The sequence below is a fragment of the Numida meleagris genome, chromosome 1 (genome assembly GCF_002078875.1).
Source record: "Numida meleagris isolate 19003 breed g44 Domestic line chromosome 1, NumMel1.0, whole genome shotgun sequence".
Lineage (NCBI taxonomy): Eukaryota > Metazoa > Chordata > Aves > Galliformes > Numididae > Numida > Numida meleagris.
The window spans coordinates 129,949,914-129,962,447 of NC_034409.1; the positions used below are offsets into that span (position 1 = coordinate 129,949,914).

General features: G+C 36.5%; 1 protein-coding gene across 1 annotated transcript in view; it reads left to right on the forward strand.

Annotated features, from left to right (window-relative positions):
* TMEM131 (transmembrane protein 131) overlaps positions 1–12,534 on the forward strand; it is a 96,668-nt gene that overhangs the window by 17,611 nt on the left and 66,523 nt on the right. The window contains exons 2-3 of the mRNA XM_021412604.1: positions 2,311–2,372; positions 12,258–12,298. Coding sequence (XP_021268279.1) covers positions 2,311–2,372; positions 12,258–12,298 — 103 coding nt within the window. The remainder of the gene's footprint in view (positions 1–2,310; positions 2,373–12,257; positions 12,299–12,534) is intronic.

The window sequence follows — 12,534 nt, forward strand, 5'->3', positions numbered from 1 at the left end:
AGGGCTGCCTGAACTCAGGCTGCCCGAGTCAGACTCGGGCTTGATTCTGTGAGCTGTATATGTTATCATTACAGAAGAACTGACGCTTCTCTGCTCTTTGTGTATATCATGTTTAAACTGGGGGGAAAAAAGCTGTAAGGAAATATAAAAAATTTGCTGCAACAGTGGACGTTTGAAGAAATATCTTTTTTGCATTTCACTGGTTAACGATAGATTATGAATATAGAAAGCCATTTTCTGGTGATTTTTGTTGGTTTGTTTCTGCCTGATGTCACAGTCAAGTTCTGTGTATTATTTGTCTCTAAATCATTAAGCTAAAAAACTAAAAGGATGCTCAGCCTCAGAAGTAGAGTACCTTTATTAGGAAAGAAGTGTTCTTATTGATAAATTGTTTTATGAAACTGTTGTTAAACTTTGGTTTCAGTGGAAAACATAACTTCATTCTGGATTTCTCCCTAGTTAAACAATGAGAATTTATCATCTGAATTAGTTATTCTGTGGCTTGGATTTTTTGTGCAGAAGAGAGGCGTGGCATTTTTGTGAAACTTCGATTAACTATCACACTTCAGTTTTTAATGTAACACGTCAGAGCTTCATTTTCTTTCTTTTTGTGCTGCAATTCTCATATAGATTTTGAGTGGTTTTTAAGGCAAAATTAATCAGTGTGTTAAATGTCCATTCAACTGACAATACGTATACAAGAATCCTCTTGTTCTTTGTTTCTAGGATTAATCTTTAAACTGATAGATTTGCTCCAGTAATTTGCCTTTTAAAAGCCCAGACCGTGATGAACTCTAGGTCTTGATATTGTAGCCGCTACTAAAATGATGTTTTGTTCCTGTGGTTTTTTGTTTTTGCTCTTGTCCAATGTTCTGTATAGTTCTTCAGTGTAAAAGATTGACAAAAACCCAGTTCTTAGCTTGAGGATGGCTTTTGTTTGTTCTGAAATTCAGTAAGGTAATAATAGTAACACATGCAAAATTGAAGCTATTGCTGATGTGATGACTGCTCATGCCGCACTCAGTGTGCTGCAGAACATGCACGTCCTTCACAGCCTGAGCCTCCCTTCCCCTTGACTGTGATGAGTTGGTCTGCATCCTGTGGCACTGAAGTTCAGAATTCTGAAGTACAGGGTCTCGAAAAGTAAACACCTAATATGTGATGTTGTTTGGAGGCAGGGTGGGTTTTTGTTTTGCTTAAAAAAAAAAAAAAGAGAGAGAAACTTGCGGAGATGACAGTGGCAATCTTTGTTTTATGTGAACTTTCACTTTTGATAGTAAGAAGGCAAAACGTAGGAGTAGTGTACCTTTCAGGAGAATCTATCTGAAAATGGGGGGAGCTAGAGACCCAGAACAGGATGTGCAAACACTGATATGTTAGGTAGCATTTGAAAATATTGCATGTTCCTTTCATTTTTAAAACATCTGAGGAAAGTGAGTTGTTCATGACCTTAAAATAATTGTATTTATTGGAACACTGACCTTCAAAGTGGGAGATAAAGATTCAAATCCCCCTTTTTGGGCTGAGATTCAAGTTCTATCTTCCAGAAGTGCACAGTATGCTTCTGTAAGCTGGAAAGCCTTTAACCTCTTCCCATTGAAGTTGTCCCTTCTTTCCAAGACAGATGTGTTCTTACATTCTAAACTTCATCAAGCAGAATGACAAAGGCAGTCATGAAAAAATGGTAGGGAAGGGATCAGTTGTTTATACCACAGTATGGAGGTTTTGTGTTGTTTCAATTTTCTGGTTTGAGGCTATAGCTGTGTTTTACAGACTTGTGTTGTTTTTGTGTATCCTATATGTGACTGAGGAATGAACTTCTCATTGGCCTTAACTGTATGGAAGCTCTTTATCCAAACACTTCTAAACTGTTTCAAATTCAGTGATGTTATTGTCAAGCTGGAGAGTCACACTGAGGGTTAGAAAACAGTGTGAACAAGGTTTTCCAGATGTACAGTTAAGATTTTAAGTGTACAAATGGAACTGAAATTCCATTTTTAAGTGTCAGAATTTTCCATGGGCTTCAGTGCATTGAACTTGTTTAGGTACCCAGTAATTCTTACAGTTAAAATACTGACTTAGCTTGGTACAGCCAATCTTTTTAGGGAACCTACAATAAATTGTTAACTTTCATGCCAGACGAGTGATCTGCAAAGTATGTTTGCTGTTTTGTTAAACTCTGTATTGTTACTTTGGGTTGTCTTAGCTCTATCTACAAAACAAGGTACTGAAGATTTTAGATGTATGCTGCTCTTACTAATAACAAGGTGTTTTTCTGTTAAGTGACTAACTTTTTGTCTTTCTTCACAGCTTTCATCCAGTCAGATGGCATAATAGAAATGCTACGCTTTGATGAAGGAGACCTATTGCAGGTAGGTACTCAGAGTAAATTATCTGAATTAACAATGTTTCATCCTCTCATTTTAGATAGCTACTTTTTGAAACTCGTAGGTAAGTAGATGTTTGGTGATGGGCAAACAGGAAACTTCCACCAGTCCAAAAACATTCTGGCCTTTCAGATTTATTTTCAGCAGTGTGCTTTGGTGTGTCCTGAGGCTCTTGTCCCCTGGGTCTTTCATGCCAGGAAACTGGTGGAGCTTACCACCAGTTCTGTCTGGCCTGTTTGTTCAGATGTTATTATTTTTTTTCTTCTCAGAATAACTGGGGGCTTCTCGGTACTCAAGGTTCACCTTGAATATGGAGTTGAGATGCACAGCTAAACGAGCTGAGAAGTGTTACAGGATTCCTTAATGTAGAGGTAGCCTTGGGACCAATTTACCACTGGGTTTAAAGAAAGTTCAGGTCAATGTAGTGAGGAGACTGTTGCAAATACTATTTTGTCTGTTTTGTCTTATGCCAAAAGAAAGCTGACAGGAATGGCAAACACTTTTTTGAGTTGCTGAGTTCTGAAGTTGTATTGACTAGAATTTCATATGTGTACTCTATGCATGTATGTTGAGAACGTCTTTTTGTTAAAATTCCTGGATGTTGTTAGCCCTGATAGGTGAGAGGAAAGAGAGAAGATGAGAAAAAAGCAAATAATTGTTTAAACAGTTAGAAAACTTGTCAGGTGACTGTTTAGCTTCGTTAGTTACCAATGCAGTATTTGCTTTACAATTTCTACCTCCTGTTTAGTCTGGTAGAGTCTACAAATGTGAAGGGTATATAGTTCTGGGCTCACGGTACAATTATTTGTTTTAGATATAAGAGGGTTTCCCCCACCCCTGCCTGCCTTCCTAAGTTGTGTTTTTTCTTCTTGGTCTTTAACATAAGAATTACTTATTACAAGTTTTAAAGTCATACTCTACAAGGATAAGATCCCTTACAATGATCTAAACAATTGAAAAGATTGCTGTTTAAAAAAAAAACAAACAAACACAAAACACCAAAAAGCACATTTCTAGTTAAACAGTTGTTTATTTGTCATGTATTAAACACATTCTCATATTAGATATCTACGTAACTTATTTATGGACATCCAGAATAGAACAGTGGAAGCTTTCCATACGGTGGTTTTGGTCTCAATTATTGCATGTTTGACCAGGGAGATTTTTTCAACTTGCATGGAAATATCACTTACCAGAATAAATATAAGAGAAAAGAAACGACTATGTTTAGCTTTTCTGCATACTCGATTAGAATATATTTTGCTTGAGAAGAATGGTTTAATAAGAATGACTGACCAAATCAATTGGGCCAAGGTTTTGGCACAGTTCTTGAGATGGAAAGGATGTGATCAAGTTCAGTTATCTACATTTTAGGGCTCCTTTTTAATCTAATTAAAAATAATCTTACAAATTTTAAAATTACTCCATTATTTTAGCGCTCAACTTCTGTAGCTGAAAGTAGTAGACTAGAAAGTAATGGTACTACTGTGAACCACTTCAATAAGTGATAAAAAAAAAAGAGTAAAAAGAAAAAAATGGATTGTTAATCATTCTGAATTTGTTACAAGATGTGACAGTGAAAAAACAGTTTAAATTTGATGATGGAACAAGGTCAAACACTCCTGGATGTTGCTCTGTAATCTTTGGATTGTGTTTGGCTGCTTCTTTTCCTAATATGTTGCTGAATTATGTTAAAATACAGGAAGAGAGACAACAATTTTTAATAATTGGTTTATATGTTAGATATTATGATATTAAGAGCTTATTGCTCTTAGGATAAAAAATACTTATGTAATTAAAGTGAGATCCTTTTAATCAAAGTGATACAGCGTGTTTACTCTAGCTTCCAATTTATTTACTATTCTGTCAATTTTTATATGGTGACCTCTTGTGACTATTCAGTGCAATTATAAAAAGCAGAGCAGATACGTTGTTGTACAAATTTGTATCTTGTGAAAGAGCACAAATCTTTACATATGTAAATAAATTGCAAAATAAAACCACAATGGAAATTTCATTAATTAATGCTAGTAGAAAACTGTAGCAAAGACTCTACTTCTGGATGTAGACTTTTAGTTTGTGAATTAGAAAGCGCTCCACATAGAATCAGAGAGTCATTTAGGTTGGAAAAGACCTTCAAGATCACCAAGCTCAACCACTGACATGACCTACCAAGTCCCGTTACTGAACCATGTCCCTCAGTGCCATATCCACATGTCTCTTAAATACCTCCAGGACATGGATTTAAACTACATTTCACGAGAGAATTTTCTTCTTCTGGTTTTTTTTTTCACATGAATCATTCCCTTCATGGAATCAACTTTTTGAACTTTTCAAATAATTTATAAGTTAGCTACTGAACATAGTATGAGATTTGCATTAATTAAATGGTCTACTGCTCAGTACAAGACTCTTCTTAATTTGTACCTGTAGTTTTTCTTCAGCAGTAGACAGTTTGCAGAAGTCTGTATAACCGATTGACTTTTCAGTCATAGATTTGCTTGGCTGGGGTAGATGTCAGGAAATTGCCTAGTACTTCCTTCAGGTGGTGGTGTGAGTGGATGGACTGCCCTGGCAGATGTTTCTCTCTCTTTTTGTTAAAATCTCAAGTGAAGTTAACAGTTGCAGGTGTCTCAAAGTACCTGTATGTTTCATACCTAAACTGTCTTTTCTCTTATCTCTAGTTCATACAGTTATCTTCTAGTTCTCAGGCTGGACGTTAGGAAATACTACTTTTCTGAAAGAGTGGTCAGGCGCTGGAATGGGCTGCCCAGGGAGGTGGTGGAGTCACCGCCCCTGGAGGTGTTCAAGAAACTTTTAGATGTTGTGCTGAGAGACATGGTTTAGTGGGGTTACATTGGTGGTAGGTGGATGGTTGGACTGGATGATCTTGTAGGTCTTTTCCAACCTTGCTGATTCTGTAGTTCATATTTAAATTTATCATTCTTTCTTTTTCTTTCCTTTCTTCCCTTTTCATAATGGTCACTTTGTACTAAAATACACCTGCAGCTTCATACAAAATTTTTAAAACTGGGTAACTTTCTTTACTGGATTCTTTTTTCTCTGAGCAGTAGTTGAAGTACGGTGCTTAATTAGGACTTGAATTATTTCAAGCTTTGAGAAAGGACCAGTTAGTTGTTTCCCTGCATAACAACACTTGTTTTAATAATTCTGTATGAGATGTAAATTTTTGAGATACTTTCATTTGCTCATCTAGTCTGTATTTCACTGTGCTTTCCAGCAACATTCTTTCTTTAGAAATACCACTCAGTCAGTTGTTCCCAGTTTTATATTTGAGCTTTCCTTCTGCAGAATTTCACCTTGTCAGTCTCAGGCCCTCTTTTCAGTGCCTCATCCAGACCTGACAGATGCTTCCAGCCCCCCTGACAGTGATGTCATCTGCAAATATTAGGAGTGCTGAAACAATTTATTAAAAGTAACAATTGTAGCTTATCATTCCAGATTAAGCTAACACACTCCCACTTTTTGAGGATCTTATTTTGAAAAGTAGACAGTAAATTAAAATTAATGTTTCAGAATAAAGTTTTCGCTTGCTTTTGTTTCATGAAAGACTGTTTCCCAGGCCAGCCTATTTATCATGAGAGCTCTTGCCATAAACATCTCGTGTTTCCAGCGCAATACAGTGAGTGATCTTCCATTCAGACCAAGTGTTTGGGAAGTACTTCTTATGTACTAGTAGAATCATAGAATTAGCTAGGTTGGAAAAGACCTACAAGATCACCTAGTCCAACCATCCACCTACCACCAACATAACCCCACTAAACCAGGTCTCTCAACGCTTAGTATCCCTTAAGTAGCCTGTTCCTACAAATTTCAGCCAATTTTTCTAATGTGAAATACTTCAATCATTTTACTTTCTCATACTGTGTTAATCTTAAGTGCATGAAGTGCTTTTTTTACAGACTAACTCCTAGAATTTTTTTTACTGCTACTTATTGCTAGAGAAGAAACACTGCAATAGAAATAGCAAACAGTGAGTTTGTATGTAGTTAATATGTATTTGGTGTCTTTGGGAAACTTCTGTAAACTGTTAATCACAAAGCCGGTAAGCAGAAATATAACCATCCTTAAAATTAAACAAGAGGAGCCTTAATGTGACTTGCAGTGGATTTACAATGAGAAAGCTGAACGCTAAGGGATTGTGTTACGTGCATGGAAATCAGCATTGCTATCTCTAGCTGAAGGAATTTTAGTATTATCCGCATGATCTGTACTTCATTCTTTACAGCATGGTAAATTTAGAAGTATCTTAACAGAAGTGGCAGCCGTTCTGTTCTGGTGTACTGGTAACTTGTTTCAGGGCATGAATTTGAGAAGTGTTTTCTATTACCTCAAATTTTTGTATTTTTTGTTGACCTAAAAATGGTTTTGACATGATCTGTATTAATATTAACATTTCATGTATTTATATCCATTAATATTCATGTAACAAACTGCTAAGATACAGACCACATAAGTGGACAGAAAAGCATGTGGAAAATTGCCTGGGCCATTGACCTGTATGGGTGTGCTCTACAGTACAAAGTTCACCTGGCAGTCAGTTACATGTGATGTCCGCTGGATCTTGATACTGAGGTCAATATGGCCTAACGTTGTCTTCATCAATCTGGGTGATGGGGAGGAGAGCACTCTCACTGAGTTTGTGGATGCTGCCACATTGGGCAAAGTAGTTGGTAGATGGGAAGGCCAAGGCTTCTGCTCAAAGGGACTTGCACCTGGGACAGAATAACTCCATGCAACATAACTGGCTGGTTAGAAAGCAGCACAGCAGAAAAGATCTGGGGGGTCTTGGAAGACAACAAGCTGAACTGAAAGAAGTTGGCCTTGTGCCCTGGTAGTGAAGAAGGCCAACTGCCTACTGATTGGTATGAACAAAAGTGAGGCCAGATAAGGGATGTGATTTCCCTTGCTCTTTCCCACAAGGGCAGTATTCAGTTGACAGAGTAGACTTTACAATGTGCACAGTGGAAGGTTGAGAGGCACTGGATGCAGATTGCAGCATGAGGAATTCCAGAATAATTTAAGGGAAAAAAAAACCTATGGGTAATCAAACGCTGGACTAGGTTACTTATAAAAGTTGGAGAACTGCTGTCTTTGGAGACATTCAATACTCAGTAGCACAAAGCTGTGAGTGACCTGCACTAACTGGAGCTCTCCCGAACAGGGGTTTGGACTAGATAGCCTCTGGAACTCTTTTACAATGTGTATGGTATTATCTCACTTCTTTGCCATTGCTTGTGAGCTGCTCTGCTCTTGGAGCCCTCTGCTCCTTAAAAGGTGCAATTGCTTCTTGTGAAGAAAGAATTGCTACCTCCAGGCTTTAGAACCATTAATTGATGCCCAGGAGTAGGTGACTGTTGCAATGCCAGAGTCCACATCATGTGCTGCTTCAACTGAAGTCAACTGATGTTTTTGTTTCCTTATGTGAGTTTGTGTCGTGAAAGCGTGTAGCAAGAATGACTCAGTCCCCTTTCAGCTACCTCCCAGATTACAGGAGTCTTTTTTTCATTACCTTAAGCAAGGTATTAATCGTTAATTTGTTTGTTTTAATTATCCTCCCTCTTAACATAGAGTTGATGATGAATGTAGCAATGAAGACTGAAGTTGCCATCTACATATCGGTTTTGTAGCTCCCTCAGCATCTTGTTGCTAACAGTACATAGCTTTTCTACAAGTGGAGACCTCACCACAGTATAAAATAAAAACATTTAGAATTTTTACAGAAGGTGAGAACCAAAAGAGTGTAGGAATACAGAAAGTTTTGGTTGTTGAGAATTTCAGTGACGTTTAAGTAATGTACTTGGTGCCAAGAAACCTCAAGTCTTGATTAAGAGCTTTTTTTCTGGTTTTCCCTACCCTCCCTTCCCCCTCCCCCAACTCTTTCATCCTTTTTTTTTTAACCTTAAGACACTAGGGCTTTAATTGAGTTGTCTAAACATGGGTAAACAGTGCTTTTTGAGAAGCTCTGGACTATCAAGGACATCTACATGGACCTGGCAGATATGGCACAGAACAGAGGAGAAACAGTTTGCAAGCAGGCACGTTGCCATAGAGCATTGATCTCAAGTAGCAGCAGAGGCCTATGTTTAGATAACTGAATGTAGTGTTAGGTAATATGACCTCTTACCAAAAAATAAAGGCTAGCTGCTATAACAAGCTGGTGAGATATTAAGATTAAGGTGTTGGTTGGGTTTTTTCTTTGTCTTTCTGGCTGAAGTTAACGTTGATGTTTAGAGGCGACATTCAAAGGGGTCTGGGGTTTTTGATTCTCTTTTTTGTCCAGGATCATTCCAGAACTGTTGCTGAGTTACTGTGGTATACTTTCAGGTACAGATTCTCTATGTGAAATCTTTCTTGAGGGTGCAAAGCCCCAGGGGCAAATTGTTTCAAGTATCGAAACCGGTGCAGAATGCTTTCACGTTTTTCTAAAGTATCTCCAAGATTTGAATGCAAGCATTTGGGTAGGAGGATTTCTAAGCCCACGGTACTGATAGAAAGGGTGATCTTTCCCTCTGTTGCTTAATTATCCCACTCGGTTATATATTTCTACTGCTTTTCTTATGCTGACCTTATTTTTTTGTTGCTGCTAGGCAGTTAGCTGAATCATAAAACTATTCCAGTTGAAATTTTCCCTCTGTAGCTTAGTTTATTATAACTCTTGAAATACTAGCAGTGTTCACATGCAGCCTTTTTCCTGATCTATATCAAGCTTGCAATTGCAAGGTAGTATTTTGCTGTTTGTAATATTTCTGTACAGATAAGAGGTAATATTTTCCTGTAAATCATATTTTTCTAATATTACTTTATTACAGATGTATAGTCTACAGTGGAAAATAATAAGCTGTATTTATTAAAAAGCTTAATTTTTAGTTCTCTTTACATGCTGTTCAGCAAAACCCACACTTCATATACGCTCTTTTTAGTTCTTGGTATTGTTTGACAGTTGTTGGAAAAGGGATGTAGTCACACCAGAAAACAGTAAATCTACAATTCTACTTGAAGGTCAAGTAAAAGTAATTTAAAACATGTAACTGAACACAGTTGTATGTTTTTGTTTACCATGAGACTATAAAGGCTGACACGTAATAAAAAAATGAGCGATAATTATAGAAACTGCCACATGAGATTTATTTTTGGTTTAGTTCCATGATGCTGTGGTTGAGCCGATGAGCTGCTGAAGGTCCTGTGCTGTATCTTTGCTCTTGATTGACCCTGATTTCAAACCTCCCAAAAGTCATTTAATTTAATTTGTCATTCTGCTTTGTATCTAACAAACATCTGTAACCAGAAACATGCTTTTCTTCATAAGCAAGTCTTCAGTAGTTTTTTGCTTTTAGAATTTGCCAAAGTGGTTTCTGATTTTAAACCTCAATATACAGACATTAGACTAATATTTTCATTGCATATCTGTAATTACAGAATAGAGGAGAGTAAACTTGTGTGTAGGATCACTCAGAGAATTTAACTCCCAATAGTTAACTACTGCTCAGCTATTGTTAATGATGTTTGCTCCTGTATTTTCTGGGTTAAGTTTGATCTCTGCTACTGTCTGTTTAAAAGTTGGTCGGAGTAGGGTCTTACACTAAGGCTAATATTAGGGCACATTGACTGCCAGTCACAATGTTTAAGAGTAGATAACAAACAACTTTTCCTACCAAATAGTTTAAAATGTAATAATGTGCTCTCTTGCTAGAGCCAAAGCTAGTTGTCAAGGATGGGACAGTGTTGATAGCAACTATTTTGGTTGCCTTGTCATAGGATCCGAACCTGTTGGCTCTGTCATCTGTCAGGTAACTGCTGGTAATTTAATGACGTGCTTTAGGTATCATTCTCTGAAGAAAAATCAATTACTGAAAGGAAGATTGTATTTGATTCTAGTGGATAATGCACTGTCAAGGGTAGTGGTAAGGAACTCAGAATGATTTGTATCTGTGAACTTCAGGTAGTACTTTGGCTGTATTTCTGAAGAACTTTGTCTCAGCAGTTAGTGGTTGTCTCTTTCTAGTAGGTTCGTGGTACTAATGCGTAGTGTGGAAGAATAGAACTGGTGAAATTAGAAGAATAGTTTTAAATGACTGTACAGTATTATCTTACATCTTACTGGAAATGGAAAATGATGAGTAACAAAAAAAAAATTAAGAAGTTGAACTCAAAGTTTGTAACTATGTGAGTAGCATACCTTAGCTAGGAAAAATTTGCAAGTTGAAATATTTTACTTAAAAACATATTAAAAAACCCAACAAGAAAAAGAAATGTGCTGTTTTCCTAATTATGGTACAAATGTAATACATAAGTTTAAATGAAAGCTTCCCAGTTTGTTGATTTTTAAATTATAATAAAATTGACAATACAGATCAACTTACATTGTCTTTTAGAATTCTGTTTAGTGAGGAAAAACTGCCCTGATTACGCTGTGCTGCAAAGCAAAATTTCTTGTTAATCCCTTCCTCCTGCCATGTCCTAGCAAGGCAGTCTGCCTATCTGTCTCAGAGTCTTTAAAAGAAAAACGCTAATTGATTCTCTGTCTGGTCATTAAAATTACAAACAAATCCTTGGGTTATCTTGGCTTTTAAATGGTAAGTAAATTCACTTCGAGCTTTCTTTAGTTTGATATCAGTTGTAGGATGACTAAACCAAATAATCTATCTTAAATCTGAAATGTTACTTACATTTCCAGTCCAGAATCAATCCTTATGAATTGAGTATTAATTTTTTTATGGAGTAAATGATTCAATAGTAATAACTAGCAAATTCCAACAAGCCGTCTCCAAAAAGAAAAATGTATGTTCTTTGCTTGTAGAGATTTTCACATTCAGAACAAAGATCGGCTTGATTGTTTTCTGTTACGAAAACTTTTTTTTCTTAGCAAAGGACAGAAAACATAACTTGTAGCTGAATTAGAAGTCAGTGAAATGCGCAGCCAAGGGAGTTGATTTTTAGTTCTGAAGTGCAAAATGAAAAATTATCATTCACCCTGTGAAGATACTTCATTTTACTGGAGTTAGGAACTGTGTCATTTGAGTCAGTGTATGTACCATGGACTTCATCAGACCTGTAACTTTCCTTTCCTGTTGTAGAAGATTAAAATTCTTGATCTTGGCCTTGAGATGCTTTTAAGAGAACGACTGAAATCCTAAATCTGATCTTCAAATCCAAGATCAAAAAAGAATTTCAGAAAATGCCTGTGTGTGAATGTGTTGAAGAGGACATTCCAAACAGAGCCTTCTTGACTGGGATTTCTTAAGGAAGGGCAAACTAATTGGAGTTTCTTAGACAACCTTACCTCCTTTTCAGATGATTACCTGTAATGTCCAGGGATAGTAAAGGTATGAATAATAGAGACTAGGAGATAATTAGCAGGGAAGGAGTTGAAGTTTCCTAATTGAATGGAGGTTATAATGTTCTTTGTTTTCTAGTTTGCTAAATAACACCAGTAAGATTATTGCTTGACTGTTAACTTGTTCTATATGCTTCTCTTTGTAATCTGTTTCTTCTGTCTCTGGTAGCTTTTTCTGTTGCTCCCTACAATATTATCTTTTCTTGAATGCTCTTCCTCTTCTCAGTTTTAAATTACTGCTCGTCTCACAGTTTGTAGCAGTCCTACCACTTGAACTGTCTACAGTTCTTGTCTGGAGCCAAGTGGTCTTTGGGTAGAAGCTGATGGCTTAATTTCTTCAAGTAATTAATTATAAAAAAGCTGATATACATTTTCTCCTCTGAATCAGAGCTTCCCCTTTTGTTGTTCAAAATGTGATCAGTAACTTGTTACAGATGTTGACTTTTTTTTTGCCCCCGCAGGAAACATAATGCTGTCAGTCTCTTCAATTTATTTATTTTTTTTTTTTACAGACTGAGACAACTATAGGCCTCAGTTCATATCAACAGAAAAGGTAAGTAGAGTTTTCTAAACGTTTAATACAGCCATGCTATTGTGAGATTGTTAATATTTTTGCAAGAATAAAAAAGTTTAGTGCAAGAAAAATCAAGTACAAATTTTGTAGTTTTTTGAGTATTGTTATTGTGTAGATAGAAAAAATGTAAAGCATTTTCTAATTTTGATTTTTAAACTACTTTTATAAATAGAAAATTCTTTTGCTTAGTTATTTCCTGTGGCTTGGACAGGTAC